General features: G+C 47.4%; 1 protein-coding gene across 1 annotated transcript in view; it reads left to right on the top strand.

The window, feature by feature from the left end:
* Positions 1 to 21326, top strand: part of CACNA1G (calcium channel, voltage-dependent, T type, alpha 1G subunit) — a 102247-nt gene that overhangs the window by 47422 nt on the left and 33499 nt on the right. Inside the window, 8 exon segments of the mRNA XM_009879686.1 lie at positions 5136 to 5236; positions 6420 to 6543; positions 9394 to 9462; positions 10336 to 10520; positions 16365 to 16491; positions 19910 to 20035; positions 20648 to 20737; positions 21303 to 21325. Coding sequence (XP_009877988.1) covers positions 5136 to 5236; positions 6420 to 6543; positions 9394 to 9462; positions 10336 to 10520; positions 16365 to 16491; positions 19910 to 20035; positions 20648 to 20737; positions 21303 to 21325 — 845 coding nt within the window.

Consider the following 21326-nt stretch of genomic DNA (forward strand, 5'->3'; position numbering starts at 1 on the left):
AGGCATGAAAAGTGCCATTTTAGCTAAAAGGGCTGCAAGTGCAGGGAAAGGATGAGGGTCTCTTTTTCCAGGTGGGTTTTTGTATCTTAAGGGTATAAGAGGAATTTGGCTGCTTTTCCAAGCTTTTTTGCATGGCTGGCAGAAAGGGGCTTGAGCTGGTGGCAGGATGCCACGGGGTCTGTCCCATCGGGATGCTCCCAGGACAGTTTTGGGGATTTTTAGGGGGGAGTTCTGCTTTTCCCAGGTTACCTCTTTCTTTCACTTTACCTTGTTCTCAGGCTTAAAAATGTGACAGTCTGATGTGTCATCCCCAGGGGGTAACTCTTTCCGCTGGTGAAGCGGATGGTTTCTGGGTAGAGCCACATGATGGTAACTGGGGCGGTACTGAAAAACATGAAAGCTGCAGCTTGTGGACATGACTTTACTGTATTTCACTGAGTTTGTTGAATGAAAATGGAATTTGGAGCGTGTGAAGGGATGCAAAAGGCAGTGGTGACTCCAGAGGAGGAACAGGAGCAGAAAGAGAGTTAGTGCTGGCAGAACGGAGTCACTCAGCTGTGAATCGCCTTTAAAAAAAGCCATTATCCCATTACATCTCCAGCATGGATCCTCAGCCTGGGATTTTTACTGATTGTCTTAACCTGGTTTTTAACCTCCATAAAATAAATTGAATTTTTAAGAAAAGGAGCACTAATTATTTTTGGAAAAAGCACTATTAAAAGTGATCAAGAGACCATGCTCTTTATTGCTAGCTAGGGATTTTTTTATTTCCATGCACCAACATCTGCTGCTTTTTCCAGCTCACCTGGTCCAAACCTCTCACAGGTCCCTTCCTTTCCCCCCGCAAGCTCAGAAGCCAGCAGCCCCCCTTGCGCTGGACATTGGGTGATGGGACATGTCCCTCCTGTCCCATCCCACCCCGCCCCGCAGCCCCGGCCAGTGCTGACAATAGGCTGTTGAATAAGATGCATGTTTTTAATCTTTATTACGGTGGCTGCTTTTAGCGTAAACCAAACGTCTTCTCTGTGTGCCGAGGTCTGGCCACACAGAGTTAGACCAAAGGTGCCTCAGTCCTCTCCCATGGAGTGGTCGTAACCAAATGCCGAGGGAAAGAATAGGCAAAATAGGGTAAAAAAGTTGTGCCCCAGCCCATGGTAGAGCCCCAACTGGGACCCAGCTGGCTGGTGCCTTTCCCCGTGCTCCAAAATATGCCTTTCACTGCAGATCACTAAACCAGCCAGATTGGAAAATATTGCTTAGATTAGCGAAATGAGCCCCCAGGTTGCAGAGCTTCCCTTTGTGATTCCCTCCTGACGTTTGGGGGGGATGCTTTGCCCCTAAATTAGCCTTGACAAAGTCAGGAAAAAAAGTAATTATTTTTTAAATGGAAAAAATAAAATTCAAAACTCCCCCACCAACAAAAGAAGAAAAGAACTCAACTGTTATTCAGATCAAAGTAATCCTAAATATGCCCTTCTGCAACAAAGCTTCACATCTCTCCTTGCTGGCTGGTTTTGATTGCCTCTGCGCAGAAATAAAAGGAAGTGCAAAGGCTCCGTTTGGATCTCCCAGGCTCCCATTATATTAGTGCCGCTCCGCTGCCTTCAATGAGTTTATTCTGAATTTACATCCCTCCAAGGGGCCAGAATCAGGCCCCTGGTAGCTCTTCTCCCCAGCAGTACAAAATCAGGGAGCTGAAATCTGTTCTTTATTGCGTGCATGCGGACAAGGAGAAACTTCACAGAGCGAGCGGTCTGCCGCCTGGTTGGGTTCACGTGGCCGTGACCGAGATCGGGGATGTGCTGCGAGGTCTTTGTTGTTCGCATCTGCTGGATCTTTGGATGCTTTTCTACCCAAATTGCTGAGCGCTCAGAGCAGAAAGTGAGGGAAACATTGAATCTGCGACCAAATGTGTCCCCTCCTCCCAGGGGACAAAATCCTCATTGCAATTGCAGCTCCTTTCCCCGTTGCCTATTGTACTTTTTTGTTGTTGTTGTTTTCTGTGGCGCGCAGTCCAGCCGCTCCCCAAACCCTCTCCGCTGCCCCCGCTGCATATTTAAATTGAATAATCAGGTCCCGAGTGGCTCTGTGCAGCTTCCAGCTTGCCTGGGGGTCCATCGCCACTCATAGAGCGTTTTTCAGCTTCGTCCGTCGTTTCCCCCCCCCGCCCTATTCCTTATAATAAATCTTTTATAAATCTAAGCCTCTCCCTTACTCTGAGGAGTACATCAGTCATCTTTTAATGCCGACTGCCTTTCATCCTGCCCTCAGAACTACATTAATATCTGGAAGTCCTAAAAAAAAAAAATAATAAAAAAAAAAAATAAAAAGAAAAGCAGCTATTTCTCAGCAGCTCTCCTTGCTGTGGGATCGGAGGGTCCTGTCAGCGCGCTGCCGGGGGAAGGCAGCACCGGCATCACACCGCGTCCCGGCCCCTGCCCGCGTCCCGGCGGGGGGAGCCTGGGTGGTCTTACCCGGGGAGATTTGGTCTAAGTCACTGGCGACTGAATTCAAGAGTAGTGTTGTTCTCCTCCCCCCTGCTGCCCTGCATCTTTATTCATCCCGTCCAGGTGTGTTTTATGAACAAATAGATATGATTTAAACCACATAATTGATAGATCGCTTTGAACATAATGCAGGCTTAAGCTGCAATCAGCCTGATTGTAAGCAGTTGATGCGCGCCTGGACCTCGCGGAGAAAGCATTTGATGGGACTTAGGCTGGAAATGCTCGGGTTTTATTTCCCAAATATCTTACATTTGGCTCAAATTAACTGAACTGCGCTGTTCCACCGGTGGAAATCTGGAGTAATTCCTTTGACTTTAGATTTCTGCGGATGTACTTGGCCCCGTACGGAGCAGCCGGGCTGCAGCCCCGACCGAGCCCTGGTGCTTGCCCTGCCGCTAACACGCTGAATAGAGAGACATGATGGAAGATCACTTTTTGCCTTTGTTATCTGATTTAGCCCATGAACTGCAAGCTGCAACAATTAGCCAAACCCCAAAATATCTTTGGCATTAAAATTGGACAAAAGGAATATAAAGAAGCATTCTGTGCTGCTGACGCATTACCATTCACTACAAATCCCCATGATAAATACCAGAACTGCTTTGAATAATAGATACTTCTGGAAACCTTCCAGCTCGCAAAATGAACTGGACCGAGTCGCAGCTATTACTCCATGTCCAGAGGCTGGGGTAGAAATCGCTGTTCTCACCGCGACTTTGAGCAGACACCTGATTTTTATCCATTTATTTACCTTTGTTAAATCTATGGATAATTAAACTAACTAGGCTGCGCGAAGGGATAACACAACCCCAAGGATGCATGCTCTATTAAATACAGTTTAGAGAGAAGGGAGCAGTTCTGACTCCTTGCCTGGAGTCGGAAAAGGGATGTGAACACAGCCAAGATGTGGCCAAAACCTACTGGTGCGCTGTGGCGCGGTCTGTGTTTGCATAGAAGGGGAGGGAAGGACGGACGGCTGAAGGAGAGGGGTAGAAAGATCTAGCTTTTTTTTTGTTTGTTTGTTATTCAAACTTTTCTTGTTATTTCCACAAGGTGGTTTTCACTTTCTGAAGGGTTCAGGTTGTTACCAAGTGCTTTCATTAAAACGGACACTACACTAGTTATTACCCATCGCTAATGAGACCCCTGGCTGAGTGCGTATAGGAACAGAAAGCACTTCTTCCATTCCACTCAATTACCCTAACAAATCCTATTTTTACAGTCCAGAGTACCTCCAATAGCTTACAGTTTGGCTCCAATGAACCCCCCCCCCCCCCCCCTTTCCTGTTTCTAAGGTGAAATAAATAAAAGTGCCTCAGCCGCGGGGTCAGGGTGCTCCTCCTGGGGTGTGAGCTGTGATTCCTGCGCAGTGCTCCGCACCCCTCGACGTGCTCACTGCTCTGAACGTCCACAGAAGAAAGCTTCAAAGATCCCGGGCAGCCACGTTCCCATGTGCATGCCCATCCCAGCCCAGGTGGCAGCAGGGAAAGAAGGGTAATGAAAGCACAAGGATTTGTTTCTATTGATCTGTAAATGCAAAGCACTACGGTGACATTGCCCAGAGCGGGTCTGGGGATTTATCTCCTGGCGCTTCGATCTGGAAGGGCTGGGAAAGCCCCGGCGTGGTGGGCGAGATGTTCGTCTGGCTTCTGCTGGTTGTCTGTACTCAAGATGCTACCACTGCAACGCCTGTTGGATTAAAGATCCCGACTTCCCCTTGGAGACCTGCGGACGAGAAGGCGACAAGACCTAATCCAGAGGCCGTTGCAGGCAGGACGAGGCTTCCCCTCGGTGTCCACTTTTTCGTGTCTTTAGTTGACCCGTTGGCCAATGCTTTTGCAACCTGTCCTCCTGGCCTCAAACGACCTTACAGGCAGTCTAAAACATAAGCATACGTGGCTGAGGATGTGCTGTGGTTTCAAGTAGGAATTAATTTGCGGGAGTCGCATGGCCTGTGTTCATGCCGAATGTCAGGCTGGCCACGGTGTTCCCTTCTGGCTTTATAATCTCCCATCTAATCTGTTCATGCTGAATGAGAGGCAGATGCTCGCCATTGTGTTCCTGGACCAAAACTCAGGTCCCCAAATGATTTCTTCAGCTTTCCAGTGGTGTATGGACATAGGGCTTGGCCCAGCAAAAAAAAAACCTCCCTCTGCTCCCTGTATAACCTCTGACTTAAGTATTATATATGCTTTAAAAAAAAAACCCAAACAACAAAAACCCAACAAAAATATTAGAAGATTCAGGGAAGCATCTGAGGAGTATCTGGAGGGGCTGAGGCTGATCAGAGCAGGTTATCAGTGCTCTGGGACCAGGATTTTATTCACTGTGTTTGTCCTCTTGGCTAACTGCGTGCCAGATGCAGTTTTCATGCAGAGGAAGAAGCAAGACCAAACCCTGCGAGCTCACAGGGCTGACGCAGCCCTTGCCCGGCTGCCGGAGCTCCTTCTCCTGCCCAGCCAGAGTCTTTTTGGGGGAGATCATTTTATTTCAACTTTACTGACCACTTGGAGAGATGCATTCAGTGAAAAATTGCCCCAGGTCCTTCACTTGGAATTTTTGGGGGTTTATTGTTTTAACAGTTCTCTCTGTGTTTTCCTCCCGCTCTGCTGTATGTTTCCCTCCTAGAGCAAAAGGGACCGCGTGAAGGCGTGGGTACGGGCACGTCTCCCCACCTGCTGCAAAGAGAGAGACTCCTGGTCCATCTACATCTTCGCCCCTCACTCAAGGTAAGGCGGCTGCGCTCGAGCAGTGGCGCCGTGCTGGGCACGGGTGCCCTCCTCACGATGGCTCTTTCTTTCCATGTATCCCAGATGGGTCTCTATACATCAGTCCACAAAACTCCCAGCCCTTCCCCTGCTCCGGTACTGCCTCGGGGTCACGGGGAGCTGCTCTGGGGTGGGCATGGCCCTGGCATAGGAGTGTCCAGTACAGACCCATAGCCCAGGGCATGGCTAGAGATTTTCCAAGTTCATCGTTTGCTTCATCAGTGATGCCAGTGCTCTGCAAGTTTTTCACTCGATGGAGTGGGTGGGGGGAGGGTTTGAAGCAGGGGGAAAGGTGCTGCATTAAGCAGATAAATCTGAATTTGCACCCAGCGCACACTTACAAGACAGCAAAGGGCACTCCTTGACCTCCTAAACCTGCCCGAACTTCTCTGTCCTCCCCCTTCCCGTCCTCCCTCTCCCCACAACCCCCGGAGAACACCCTCTCCTTGCCTGCAGCCCCCCGGCTCTGCCCTTCCCAAAGCCCAGCCGTGCCGGGGCCATCTGGGCTCCGTGCACTCCTCTGTGTGCCTCTGGCTGCGCGGCCACGCTCAGCGAGGGTTTCCTGGGTTTGAGCTGGTGGGCCCTGGACAGCATTCGGGTTCATTCATACAAAGATTAGAGAGATTTTCAGAAACAGACTTTGGGAAATGTAATACGGTATTATAAATCCTGGGTCAGTGTACAGCCATCTGTCACAGTAAATAGCTTCTGTCCCTTTGTTCCATGTGCGCTCAACCCTTACGGGTTTGCTCGGAGTATTTCTTCCTTTATTTAAGCTAAACCTGAGCACTACGGACCAGGTAGGGGGTGGGATCCAAACCCGGCTGCCTGTCCGAGCTGTGGAAGCAGCTGTTCCATTTCAAGTGACCCAAAGTCCCTGATGAACATTACCGGGGCTTGAAATTCTGTAGCCCAATTCTGTAGCTCAGATCCTTTTCTATTCATACCCCGATCTGCCTGCAGCATGCGGCTCTGCTAGGGAGGGGATTGGGATGTTGTAGCTCATCTGCTTTGCAAACGGAGCGCTCGATTCCCCTGCCACGCGTCGAGCTGCTGCGTCTCTCCCCAACCAGTCGAGCATTAATAGCTGGTCTGTGTCTCCTGTTTTGTTTTTTTTTTTCTTTCTTTTCTTCTTTCTTGGCAGATTTCGTCTGATGTGCAATAAAATCATCACACACAAGATGTTTGATCATATCGTCTTGGTGATCATTTTCCTGAACTGCATTACCATTGCCATGGAACGACCCAAAATCGAGCCTCACAGTGCTGTGAGTTTCCGAGGTTATTGTTTTCCTGTGCTCCTCATGGAGCCAACACCTGTGGCTGGGACCCCACTGCTGTGCACTCGGTCTCACTTTCTTTCTCTTTTTCAAATGAGAAGCTGCCAACACCCCCTGCATATCCTTTGAATTAGGCACAGCAACTCTCCTGGTCCCTACCCAGCCTCCTTTCAAAGTACAGGAGCAGAGCTCATGGCCTGCGATATATCGAATATCCCATTTCTGCAAGTACGATCAAGGTTTTAACACATGACATAAGCATGACATCTGTCTCGGTTTCCTTCTCCGATAAACCTTCAAACACTTTTCCTCTCTCCACACAATGTTCGTTTCTTCCATCTGTTCTCCACGGGCACGTATGTGTGGTGCGAAGGGAATGGGGGAAACTGTTCATTTCATACTCTCCTCTCCCCTTTGTGTATCAGCTTTGTTGTGACACAAGAAAAGCTGAACTGATACATGCACTGTAATGCCATTTCCCCAAACCGTTTTGTTTTAATAGACTACGTAAGGATTTCTCAAACCAAACCCTCACAGCACTGACGTCCATCGATCAGAGGGGCAGAATCACCCTATTGCTCTTTTATTTTAGCATAGATAGTGGCTGAGAGATTCGCTGGGCTCTGGCTGATGTATTGCAAAAGACTGCTCATATCGCAATCGTATAGAATCCTGTTTTGTTGATGTAGGCGTGTCAGGCTGTTCATTTTTGTGGATCTTCAATGTAAGACCTTAAAACTGGAGTCTTGACTGCTCTGTGCCTATTTTAAGCTCTCCCTAGTAGTCCTCCTTACCAAAATAGTTTGCCCAGCGGTCCCTCCCCTAAATCCATTTTTTTTTTTTTTGGCTATCGTGCAGTCGTGCTGCACCAACTCGCAGCTGCAAGAAGAGAGCAGGACTCCCTGCCAGCTGATGGAGCAGGAGGAAATCAGGTTCCCCAAATGGGGCACCCTGAGAATGTCCCTTGAAATCCCAAACACTTCTTTGGAGCCCCTTGCTGTGTCCTCTGAGAGTCACCATTCACCAAGGCTGGCTCCAAAGGGAACTGTACTTATGTGGAGATGAAGGGAACGAGGTGACATGTGTGGATCAGACGAGTCCACAGCAAAGAGCTGTAGCATGAAAAACCAATGCTTCATATATGAGAGGAGGAGGAAGAGCTGTGGTGTCCCCAGGCATCAGAAGAGTGCAGAGAGGAAAGGGGACAGGGACTGGTGTGAGGTTCATCAGCATCAGGTTAATACCAAGGGAACCAAAATGGGCCATGCAGAGTTGGAGCTGATCCAGTCCATGCTGGGGCAGCAGCAGGGAGGAGAAGGGATGCCGAGCGGTGGGGCAGGGAGCAGGGGAGCCAGGAGGAGTGTGCGGGTCCTGCCTGTGCTGATGGAGCTCTCATCCGGAAACTGAGAGTTAGTTTAGCTTGAATTGTTTGAAATAATTGTACTTTGCTTCCCCGAGCTGTGGATTTCCCAGCTGCTTCAAGCGAGTTCTCTTTCCCTGTCCCAGTTTCAGCTGGCTTATCGGAAGAAGGGATGCTGTTGCTAGCCAACACGCGCTCCCCATCGCAGAGTGCACGACATGGGCCGGGGAGATTATCCTTCAAAATAGCCACACGCTTGCCAGAGAGGAATGTAATATCCTCAGTCTCTCCTCCATGCTATTGCTGTTTTATCTACAGCTCCACAAGCGGGTCCCCTCTCTCCCTCTCCTGCATACTGCCTACCCCTCCACAGCAGCCTTTTGTGTGGCAGTCAGCTAACGGCCGGAGATGTTTCCTATCACAGCTCAGGCGATCAGAGTGCAGGTCTAGGACCTAATTAATTATGGACCCAGTATGGAAACAAGCTACTCTGTGGTTCCTGAGTCACTTTCAGTAAATCATGATCTGGCAAGTGAGAGAGTTGCCAAGGTGTTTTGTCTTGTTTAAATTGCATCTCATTTTGAGCAACAGATCTGCATCTCTTACAGGACTGCTCTGTAGGGAGAGGCAGAAATAAATCCAAAATTGTTATTAGCAGAACTGGGGCTGGTTCAATTGTATGCGCACATGCATACATGCACACGCATCATCTTTCCTCCAGCCTCCGCCTTCTGCTGTCCATTTCTCAGTACAGGCAATCAGAGATTGTTCGGGGATTAGGGAAAAGTGTAATTTATTTAATGATCATCATTAAAAAAAAAGGTTTCTGCTAACTACAGATAGGGAACCAGTCCATGGTCTCATCTGTAATCACTAGCTGCTATTGCAGAGCGGTGGCAGTGAGGACTGCATGGTCTGGTGGATGGCGCAGGGGACTGGGAGATGAGACTATTGGGCTTCACGCCCAGGTCCAGCCTGGGGCTTTGGGCAAGCGAATCAACCTTTGAGGGGGCAGGTCTCAGCTGGCATAAACCCCCAGAGCTTCGCTGGCTTCGGTGGAGCTGTGACAACTCATGCCAGCTGCGCTTCAGCATCCCGTGGGTCCTGCTTGCCTTGCAGCACAGCCACTCTAATATTGACTTAATTTCTAGGAGAATTGGGAGCTCAGTGATATTTGCACTGTGCGGTGATGGCTGCAGGTGAGGGCAGGTAGAGATTTGTCAAGCATGTTCTGAGGGGAAAAGATCTCCGCCCCTGTCCATGGTGCTGACACAGACGCGGGCACTGGCAGTGCTGCACCGTGCAGAGTGTTGCTGTCTAAATATTTGGATTTTCCCCTCTTTGCGAGCAAACAGTCCGAGATTTGTTTCAGTACAGAAGCTGGAGAACAGTTAGCACCCACCCAAATATGCACAGGGAGATGTACAGCTGCAGAGAGCAGGCTATAAAACATTGTCTCTCTTTTTTTTTTTTAATAGGAACGGATTTTTCTAACACTCTCCAACTACATCTTTACCGTTATCTTCCTGACTGAAATGACAGTTAAGGTAAATGAAGCCGGAGGATAAGTGTGCCTGTATTATATTACTGAAATTTTATTATAGTGGACTCACAAAACCCCTAGGTCGACCAGCTACGAGCGAGGTGTATATTTTCCTCTTCTGTATCATATTCAAATACCCATCACATGCCTTATTCTGAGCACGTTTTACATCAGAATGATTTCACTGAAGTTGCTCTTGATTTACACCATTATATGAGCAATGGGATGCTTCAATTCAGCAATCCTTCCCTATTCAGCAAAGCTCTTGAGCACATGCTTAACTTTAACCATGCATGTAAGTCCCATTGTCTTCAACAACCAATTGTCCTCAACAACCTAAGCAGCTATGTGCTTTCCAAAGGAGGGAGAGACTTAAGCACGTTGAAACATTTTGCCGGATTTGAGGCGGGAGGCTCGGAAACCCATTGCTGTAAATCTCTCTTGTGTAATTCATAATCATCTCACAGAACAATTGCTCTTTCTTTGGAAAGTTTCTCTAGTTTCTTTATTTGCAAAGCTTGTAAATGATTGCTTTGGGTCAGCCACTCTGAACCTTTACTCCAGCAGTCTATAGGAATAAAATACGATCAAACTTTTTATGCCAGAGCTAAACGTGTTAGGAAATTTTGTGCAGCTATGTTTAGCTGCATTAAAAATATATCAGCTGTAAGGGACAATCTAAGATATTTCTGCAGAGGTATTTTTACAATTCTTACAACATAACACTTGCTAATTTGTCTAATTAGGCTTCTATACGAGGAAGCAAATGGACTCACAGACTTGTATCTGTAAATAATACATTCTCAGCAGGTTGCTAACTGGAAGAAACATATTGGATGCGATACTCATAATTTGTTGCAACTTGGTGTCCGGGCAGGTGGTGGCACTAGGCTTGTGTTTTGGGGAGAAAGCCTACTTGAAAAGCAGCTGGAACGTGCTGGATGGGGTGCTGGTTCTCATCTCCGTCATCGACATCCTAGTCTCGATGGTGTCAGACAGCGGCACGAAAATCCTGGGGATGCTACGGGTTTTGAGACTGCTGAGGACGCTGCGGCCCTTAAGGTAAGCAGAGGATGGGGAAGACCTAAAAGAGTGTAGGGTGTGTGCTCCGAAGGGGGAGCTGAGCCCTCTCCTGCGAGCAGCGGCATTCGTGCAAGGGAAGGGGCAGGTGAGACAAGGGCATGGCGTCTGTCGCCAACGTTGTGCCCAGCCTACTGCCGCTCTGCAGACAATGAGCGTCCGCAGGTCCTGCAGAGCCGCAAGGAGCTCCGGGCGCTCGCTGTGTTTTGGGACCAGCCCCAAGTGCAGTAGTAAACTGATCAATGCCTCTTTTGCTCATTAAAACACACATCCCCTGCTATTTGTGTTCTCATTTGCTCTGTGTAAAGTGCAGCTTAACAGCTTCTTCTCCCCCTTTCCTTCAGGCAGTCAATGGCTTTCGTAACAAAGAAGGAAATTAGTAGCAGGTGGCAGATCATTTTTAAGGGAGCCAAGACTAAACTGCTGCTTAACCTAGAATGCAAAGAAGCTTTTTTTCCCCCCTTAGTTCCCCATTAATTTTACAGAAACATTTATTTTGAATATTGCCCAGACAAGATGAAAGCAATTGTCCTGCTACTTTGGTCCCCCATCTCTGACAGCGGGCAGTATCCCATGCTCCAGGGGCAGGCACCCCTCTGGCAAGAACCTGCCCAAGGACCAGCCTCTTCCAAACAGGCATCTGTTTTGTGCTCTCCCCCAAGGCATGAAGGTTCCTCTCCGTGCTAACTGCAGTCCCTCTTTAATACCATTGTTGCTGCTCTTGTTATGCAGCAGCTAATAAACCTTCCTGCTCAAAGCATCTTTGTGTGCCTGTCATATCTTACTGCTGCTTCCTTCATAAAAGGTTCACTTTGAGTCAGGATTTTCTCTTTCACGACAGAAAAATAGGACCCTGCTTCTGACAGAAGATGTTGTTTTACTACCCCTGTGTGAATAGTAAGTCTAAATAACAATGGCCATGCCTATAAGTATATCTTTCAAATATTCTCAACAGCTATGAAAGATATTCTGTTAAATTGGGCTGTGTGTATGTTGTGCCTGGTGAGTTTTAGGACTTGAGCTGCTTTAATCATTTTTATCTGGACAGATAGCGCCTTTGGTGTGGTTCAGCTCCCTGACCATATGACTAGACTGTCTTCCTATGTGACTCCAATTCAGACTTTTTTCTCTTCATGTGTCCCCCAGCAGCTCCATGTCAGTTGTAGTTTCTGGAGGCAGTTTCTGCCGGATTGCTGGTTCAGTAGATCTGCTCTGCTCTTCCGTTTTGGCTGATTTTTGACCCATGTTAAGAAAACCTAGAAAATAATCTGGACAGCTCTGGGTAAAAGAAGGATTGATTTCCCATCTCTGAACTATGGAAGGCAAGTTTCTCTCTTAAGGTGGTGTGGTTAAATCGGATCTGGAGGAAGAGGCTTGGGTTGTGTTGAGCCCGGCTAGAGTCACCTGTCTGACCTAGTAGAAGCCCTCTATGCTTCTTTGTACATCCGTAGGTCTGTCTGGCCAAGACCTGGATCCTCATTTACCAAAGCTTTTCTCTGCAGTCACCTGTTTGCATGAGTAGTCTGCAGTGATGGGGAATAATCCACTGAGTGACTGTGGGCTGGAGGAAGACCTGCCATCTGGAGCATGTGCAGGATTAGGCTCTTCCATTGCTATTCCATTCCTGTTGGCATTTGATATGTTTTCTCAAGAGAGTGCGTGAATGTTTTCAGCCAAGATACTGCTTTCTACTACAAAGGAAATGTAAAAAGACAGCAACAAGCCCATTCCCTAAATATGTTCACAATCAGTTCTATTCCCCTGTAATTAGATTTGGAGGAAATGAAAAAGCAGCCATCAAACTGGGGGCTTTTCAGTAAGTCATAAATCTCCGCATGTGGAAACCCATCTGCCTCTGTGATGCACATCTGGGCTGCCCTGCGCACGCCTCTGCCCGCAGCTGCCCGCTCTGCCTTCGCTGCGGGCTGCGCCGTGTGGCTCGGGGATCTGCCGGCACATTCGGCTGGTTCAACATGGGATGACAGCTGGGATAGGTGACCTGAGGTCTTTGCGCACTGTGGCTCCAGTCCCTGTGTCCGGGTGAAGTCCCTAGTGGAGACTGAGCCAGATTTTCCTTTCCAGGAAAGCTTAGGGGACACAGACCAGAGCGAGTGCTCCGTCCCCACCACAGGGGAGCTAACCTGGTGCCTTCTGTCCTCCCCTTGCGTGGGCCCTCGGGGACAGGGCTGCAGAGAGGACACAGACAGTGAGAAGCCAAGCTACGGCTCTGTGTGTCACACTCAACTCGGGGGCAGGGACAGCCCTCGTCGTCTCTGCGTTGGCTTTTCCTGGTCTGAAGGGTCTCTTCTTGCAGAAGACCTCCCTTATTCTGTCTTTTATTTCCTCCTGTGAAAACAGCCCCATTGGTCTCCACAGCACACGAAACCACGCGTGCTTGTGCCTTTCGCACAGGCATTTAAAAAAAAAACCCTGGCCTGTGTGCCAATCATGAGCTTTTGATTGCATGATTGATTATCAGCCTCCAAATTGAATCCATGAGGATTCGAGCCCAGCTCTACGGCCAGAATTCCAAAAATATATTCACAAAGGAGTGACATTTAAAGATGTTTCCATGACTCTCTGATGTTTCAGCCAGTAGAGGGATTGCTTATACAATAACATTCCTTCCTAATGCGTTCAACCTGCTGTTGTTGGGATCAAGTGTTGTAGCTTAAGATACAAGAGAAATCAAAATTGAAAATGTATTCAGAATTAATGTGGATGGACTTCAGCGCTGTTTTACTCTCTACAGAGCCTGGGCTTTGACTTCCAAAGCAGATGGATAAATTATTCACTTTTCATACCATTTCAGTATGAAATAGTCATTTCATAGATTCTCTTCTATCTATCATATTATCACCTTTGCTAATTTCTTTTTTTTAATCTCTGGAGGAAGGTCTTCATTAATGTTGATCTGCTACTTCATCTAAGTGCTACTACTTCTTCTGAGAGCTCTGATCAGACTTACTTAGCGTTAGTAAATGTGACCCAGCTGGGGTGAGGCTGGCAGCGTGTTTGGAGTGTCTCACGCCAGGGGTTTAACAGCACTGGGAATGCTGAGACCAGCAGGACCAGGAGGAACTTGAGGGATTAATGTTTCTTCACACTGAAAAAAACCAAAAAGTCTCATTTTGGTTTCCCCATTTGTATTATGTCTAATGCAGACTGGAATTGTCCAGAGTGCAGCCTCAACGGGTCTACAGCTCTGGCACACCCGGAGGGCTCAAAATCCGCCGCATCCTTCAGCAGTAAATTACAGGAGTGGTGGGTCAGATAATATGAGTTTGCAAGCCTGATATCAGCAGGACCTTGGGCGATATTGATGAGGTGCGGGGATGCTGTATCTTGACATATTGGAGCTGACACTAATAATCTGGAAATGCTGAGGATTTCATTGGCACTTCTTAGGGAGTTATCAGACTCTCAGGAGAGCAGCAGGAGTCTTTGCGCAGACTTGCCTCAACGCTGGATCAGGCCCTTAGTTTGAGGCAGCTCCAAGGTCTGAAGGTTTTCATTAGTAAGAACTATTATTTTTCAGAATCTTTTCAAAGTCTTCTCTCCCTGTAGGGCTGGAAACAGCACTGGCATGGAGCTAAACTGGTGGCAGCTTTTACCCTCATGCATTCTCATTTGAGGAATTCCCTGGTTGATCAAAACTCTGAAAGCAGCCAAATGCTGCAGTTTCTCAGACCTTTTTTTTTCTCAACACACATGACTTTGCGAAGTCAGACGAGTAACCTCCTATTTTCTCTCTCTGCTGGATACCAAATAGTATCTCACAAGGGAAATCACTTTATTATTTCTAGAATAGGCTTTCTTAATAAGTGTTGGAGAAAATTATCAGCTTCAGACTCTGGAGACTGAATGTCTTCCTTGTTCCCCAAAATTTAAGGATGCTCCAGTAGTTTAGACCACAGCCCTTCAATTTAGAAGACCTGACTTCAGTACCATCCTGTGTGACAGTGAGCAGAATACCTAAATCAGTGCCTAAAGCACCAAAGTACCTAATTTCCATCAAAATCATTGGAAACGAGGTGCCTGCATACCTCTAAGAACATGGCGTGCTGTCCTCTCGTGCCTCAGTTTCCCATCTGTAGTTTGTCATCTGCCGTATTTCACCCAGGACAGCATGAAGGTAATAGGTGAGGGATGGCGAGGTCTTTAGACCATCTGAGGATCCAGAAGAGCAATTCAGCCTTAGCCTGTCCAGCCCAATGCTTGCTTTGTGCTCTCAGATGGAGTGGGAAGAGCCCTTGCCCCGCGGAGGCTGCCCATTAGGCTGGATTAACCAGCTCGTTGAGTTGGGCACGCTAACCTGCCGTCCAGCCTCCTCTGCTAGCTGGCCTTGGCTCAGCTCTTGCCATCGGTGCAGGTACAATGTGACAGCAGCAGCGTAGGTGCCCCAGTGAGGACCTCAGCCTGGGCTAATTCACGCGGGCAGTTTTGGCAGCCCACACTGACCAGTCTCCACACTGCATGGGGTCCACGCTGTCCCCTGCGGGCACCTCAGCCTTGAGCAGCCTTCTGCTTCCTGAGCCATCTCACCCCTGCTACTCATCCCCTAAAATAACCCAGATCTGAGCATCAGGAAAGCCGAGGTGTCTGAAATAGGGAGGCACCGCGGGTACCTGGAAGAGACACCCAGCATGAGGAACAGCAGCATCTACCTTTTGTGTTTCACTGGTAAAGGAGTGGATAAATACACCACCATCTGTTTCTTTTTCAAAATGATAATTGATGAGTTACCCCTGACATTTCGAGTAAATATTTAACCAGAAGAAAAGGGAAATAGTTTGTAGCTTTTCAGGATACTGTTTAAAGCCAACAGTTTTTGAAAGAGCCAGTGCACTGAGCTCTGCAGTTTGCTAAACCTGTCGGCTCTGGGGCAGGAGAGGTTGGTGCAGGCTCAGCTGGGGTCGCAGCTATGGCCATACATGTTGGGTGTGTGGATGTGTCCATGGGATGTGTCCCTCTGCTGGGAACACCATGCCCGGGAGGGGGACAGAGAGGAGGAGAACTTGGATCTTCTCCAGGCAACAAGACTCCAACTGTGCTTCAGGTGGTGCAGTCAGACTTGGGGTGAAACGGGAGAGGTGGTGAGAGGATTCCCGTGGCAAAAGAGAGATCCAGGCAGAAACAAGAAGGTGGGGAAGTCTGCAGCACTTTTGAGTGCCAGATGTTCAAAGGAGTCACCGGTCGGTACCCAGAAGCAGACAGGCGCTTCCCTCCCTCTGACTTACACCGCAGACAGCTCTTTCTGCCTTGGGGAAGCACAGTTTCTATGGCATCAGTACCAATTGATTTACAGCACTAGTGAAATGCTTCATTCCAGTTGGCATCAAGAGGAGGGAGGCATGCAACCTTTTCAGATGCCTTTCTCAATCCCCCAGCTCTCCACCTTCAGGTCTGTGAGCCTGAACACCTTGTTCATCTTGCCAGAAGATGCTGATCAGCAGATGGGTCAAGAATAGGTAGTGGGTTAGATTAAAACCATCATTCCAAGTTTGAAAAATATGGGACTAGCCTATATATCTTCCTTTTCTTGGTCCTTTTCCAGTGACTTTTCTGGCCTGGCTCCTCAAATGTGGTCTTCTCCTCTTCTTCTTTTATGCAAAGTGGTATATTTAGGCAGAGACTCCTTTCCCTCAAACACCTCCATAATCTCACAGGTCGGTCTTCCAGAACTGCTTCTTCCATCATGATTTTTGAGTTATTTGTCATTCTAAAACATTCCCTAATGCTGTTTACTCCACATCTGTCTTGATAGGAGGCAGAACTGGGCAAGAACAGAACTAATACAGCTTTTGTACTTACTTGCCCCCACAGAGTCATTAGTCGAGCCCAAGGACTGAAGCTGGTGGTGGAGACTCTCATGTCATCCCTGAAGCCCATTGGGAACATCGTGGTCATCTGCTGTGCCTTTTTCATAATCTTTGGGATCCTGGGAGTTCAGGTGAGTCCCCTGTAAGCCTCATCACCTAACCCCAAAGCGTAACGAGCCCCAGATGGCCCCACATCTGGGTATCTGTACCGATGGGCACACTATAAGCCTTTCGTAAACTGAACCAATGGGCTGTTTGGCCTTCTTGGGCAACACTTCTTGCTTCTAGCGAGGAGGACCCAGATTTCCCATTATTGGTCAGCCATTAAAACCTCATTAATAATTACAATCTAACAACAGTGGCCCAGCAACTCTCATCCTTAGCCATAGCTGAAGGAGCAATGGTTAGAGCCAGTTCGTGGGGGTTTTTTTGCCTCTCTCTGGTTCCACTGAGGTCATCTGTCGAATTCTAGGAACATGTGTTGGTTTTGAATCCGTAACTTTGCCATAGTTAACAGCCTGGAATGACTCAGACTCAAGGGTTATGTGGCTCTCAGTGCCCACCCCAGCAGCCCAGCGTGGCCTTTCTAGTGCTCTTAAGACACATTTATTCCTGACTTCCATGTCTTGGCTATGCTTCACTTGACACGTTGAATTTTCTTGAAGCTTCCCTGTTGTATGCGGTGACACAAAAGCCAACATGATGACCCCCTCAAAGGCACAGAATGGGCTTTCTTCATCCTTTCCCCACCACAAGGACTTCTGCTCTGCCTACAGCAGGATGTGAATCAAGTTATTTCTCCACTTTCTTCCTTCACCACAGAAGGGTCAGGCCTGAGGCATGATGTGTTTCACTTGAGAAACTCTGCTCAGGGAAACTCTGAAATCCCATTCCTGTTCCATCTGGGAGATAACGTGGGGACATCTCCCCTCCACCTTTCTTCTAGGTATAAACCAACAGGGAAATAGAAACTCTCAAAGCTGAAATTGTTGGTTTGTAAACTCCAGAGAGACCTTGACCTGGAGAATCATTCAGATTCTGACAGTTTGTATAACTGAAGCTTGCAGAAATAGAGATTTCTGAGTCTGCTTCCTGCCAGCTCTGCTGGCAATATCCTCCGTCCCAGGAGTGCAGGAACCCGGGGGAAAAGTGGCAGAGGTTCCAATGCAATTGGTTTCTCGTTACCTGAGAAGAAGAGATTGTTTCATATAAATATTCTGACATAACACTTATTTCTTTCTGAAGTTTATCTGATCTGTCACAGCCAGCTTTGGAAAGCTGGTTTGATTTGTTTGGCTGTGTTTTGGAAAGGTGTCTTATATAATATTTTATACTAATATACTGTATAAATAATAAATACAGCATTGAAAATAAACAGAGAGGAAAATCATGCCATCCATAACCATCTCGCCAGCTAGATTGGCTTAGCATTGTGGTACAACAACATCCATCCATTATACTAAGCAGATTCATAAAACTAAGCATATTCCGTAAAACAATATAAAACTCAGACATGGGAAAATTTATGACAAACAACAAAACTTGCAGTATGCTCTTTGAATTTCCTCCCTGCTAATTGCAATTACTTTCCCTAGTGACTCGCAGTCTTACGTTAAATTGTCATGACTGTTGATGTGCTTAAGTGGTAGATACAAGCGAGACTGATCCTGTATTCAGGATGCAAAATTCTCAGTTAATATTTATGTCTAATTAGGTGTAAGATGAGGACCATAGCTATTTTCTATAAAAAGATGATCTCTCAAAGTTACAGTTGGTTTTCCTGTGTAAATATAAATTGAGGATCAAACTAGAGGTTTTCAATGCTATTAAAATCCAGACTGCTTCTAGCGAGGAGGAAGCTATTTTCTATAAAAAAAAGATCTCTCAAAGTTACAGTTGGTTTTCCCATGTAAATATAAACTGAGGATCAAACTAGAGGGTTTTGATGCTATTAAAATCCAGACATCCAGGTTTCTAACAGCGTTTCTCTTAGCGAGCCTGGTTTTATTGTAGAGCTTTTCCACACGAGAATAGTCATTAATAAGACAAGAAATAGATTGCTAAAACAAGTACAGTAGGAATCACTGCGTCTTCCACTTCTGGAAGTGCTCGAATGTGAAGCACTGACAGGGATCAGCGTTTTTTTCAAATTGGGCTTTGTATTTCCAAACCCCGTTAGTAGCTGTGTTACTGCTCCCATCTGAGTGGCATTACAGTCCAGCTCCTGGAGAAATTTTATTTATAGACAATATATTAAAAATAGTTGTTTACCTTCCTGCTTAATTAAAACTTTTCTCTGTGAAGGCTATATCTCCCCAGTCTGCCTTACCCGTGGATACTGTTTCTCCATGGAAAGATCAGGGAATACTTCTCTTCTTGCATCCAGAAGTTTTACGACTGCATTGAGTGGTGGTTAATTTTGTGTGCCTAGAAAACATCCTTCTGCAGTTGATTTTGGAAGGAAACCCATGGAGTAATGCGTGGGTTTATCTTTTTCGCTATTATTTCTACTGATATTTGTCTAGAACAACAGATCAAAACCTGTCAGCATCTTTTCTCTGTATGCTCAGGTGGTGTTTTAAGGAGCCTGGAGAGCAGGTTGCCATTTTCCCCAAAAACACTAATGTCAATAGCTTCTGTCAGCAAATAAAACCAGATTTGTTGGATGTCTCCCGGGCTCTGATACCATCCATCCCACTAGCATCAATCACCCTGTCTGAAGCAGTAATCATCCCCTGCCACAATCTGTTCTGTGCACGGGAAGCACCAGGTCTAGAATGAAGCACGTAGAGGCCCAGGTTCCTCGTGCGGGTGTAAATCAGGAGCTGACTCCCCAGGAGTTGTGTCTCTCCTGGCTTACACCAAAGGAAATAGCCTCAGGATCAGGTACCCAGCACCAGTTGGGCTTGACTCCTTAACGGACTGCGGAGCCTAACGACGGCTGGAGAGCGGCGTTCTGGGTCGGAGACCGGAGCTGGACTGACAGCAGCCTTGTTCCAGCGACAGCCCAACGTCACTCGCCGCAGCTCAGCTCCTCTCTGACGTGTCCCCTCGTGCCCTGTAAGAGCAGAGCTTAGTCCGTCGCTGTGCCTCTTCAGTGCCACCTTTCCTCTGCTGACAGAGGGTCCCCGTTACGTTTAATTTGTCGGTGACTCTTGAAACCAGCGTCGTTAACTGGGCTGGAGTGGCCGCAGTCGTTCGACGTGCGGTGAGAAGCCATTAGCTGGTCTGGGCTATTAGCCAGGGCTACGCTTGAGCTGGTGACCCAGAAGCAAAGGCCTTTAGGCCAGTCTCAGATCACTGAACCAGACAACCTAATGCACAAGGTGGGTGTCCTAAATGATGTGAAATCAGGCATTTGCTCATTAGGTGCATATTATACAGGCTGCTCGCGCTTAATAACCAGCACGAATGAGGCCATTTCCCTGAGCTTCTCTGGTCGGCGTGGGCTGTGCAGAATGCCCCGGGAGAAATGCCCATCATCTGCAGAGAATGGCGAGTTTACGCAACAAACCCTCACCTTTCCTCTCTTCTTTGCGTGTTTTGCAGCTTTTCAAAGGCAAGTTTTTTGTCTGCCAGGGGGAGGACACCAGAAACATCACAAATAAATCGGATTGTACAGAAGCAAGTTACAAATGGGTCCGGCACAAGTATAATTTTGATAATCTCGGCCAGGTATTAATAGAATGGTAATCTGCTTCTTTGCTCCTTTACTTCCTTGACTTAAAACCTGTGCATTATTATCCCACGGGATTTTCTTACAGGGCACTGCCAGTCGCAGTAAATATTCAGTTCACATACACAGCATTCTGTCTCTGTAAATCCCAAAGGTAGTGTTTCCAAGCAGGCATACACTTCTTTTCGGAACAGAACAAGCACATGTGGCTTCGTGGAGTACTTAATTGCTTCACTGCTACATAACAAACCAAATATATCTTGCAGAAGGGCTTGTCTAATAGAGCCGGACACTTTCAACCACCTCTGCAGCACAGCCTTATTTTAGCAGCATGGTAAGGACTAATTAGTCGGGAGCAGTAGAGACCTGGAGGGTGGAAATGAAGCTGCTTTTGTCTTCAGCTTTGTGGTTTCCGAATTAGCGCTCGTTGCTGAACCAGGCGCTGACATTGATAGGTTTTTGCTGCCAGGAGAAACCTCGGGCATCAAAGTGTCCCATTATCCGACAGGTAATGATAATCCCCAGACAGGAAAGGGCAAAGAAGAGTAAAATGTTACAGGTAAAAAAGCTTTAGTGCAACTACGTCTAACTTTTTCCCCATGTGTTTCTAGGCCCTGATGTCTCTCTTTGTTCTGGCCTCCAAGGACGGGTGGGTGGATATCATGTACGACGGCTTAGATGCTGTGGGAGTTGACCAGCAGGTACGTGCTCTAGCAGAGCTGTAAGAAATGAGTTGTCAAAGGTGACACATTTTGGCTCTTGTTTTGCAAAGTGCTGTTGGCTTCCACACTCGAATGGGGTTACGGGGTCGGGGTCGAGGCAGCCGTTTAACCCGAGTCCTGGGGCGTGATGAGGAGTCAAGTGAGAAGTCTGGATTTGGAAAAAAAAAAAAAGATTGTGCAACACGACCGGTGTAACTAGCGTTAGGAGAACCGCACCTATCGAAGAATGGTTTGACTTTTTAAGCAATTTCAATATTTCAGGAGAAAAGAGGTGCTTCGTGTAGGTACAGGTTTCCAGTGAGGAACTTACAATAGCTGCAGAGGATGCTACTGTCCTGCTGCTGGCAGAGCAGAGGTGGCTCTTCTGTCCTCAAGTGCTTTGTGTTTTGGGAGCATTCAGGAAAAGTGTCTCAGAGGGCTCTAATTTTCAGGACGAGCAGAGCACACAGAGCTGCCTCAAAGGTTTGTGGATGTGGCAGATGCATTGGTTTGCTCCCTTTTTTTTTTGAGGTTCAGTTGACATTTGCCTTCTTCCGCTTTGCAGCCAGTCATGAACTACAACCCATGG

The sequence above is a fragment of the Charadrius vociferus genome, unplaced genomic scaffold (assembly GCF_000708025.1).
Source record: "Charadrius vociferus isolate BGI_N301 unplaced genomic scaffold, ASM70802v2 scaffold260, whole genome shotgun sequence".
Classification (NCBI taxonomy): Eukaryota; Metazoa; Chordata; class Aves; order Charadriiformes; family Charadriidae; genus Charadrius; species Charadrius vociferus.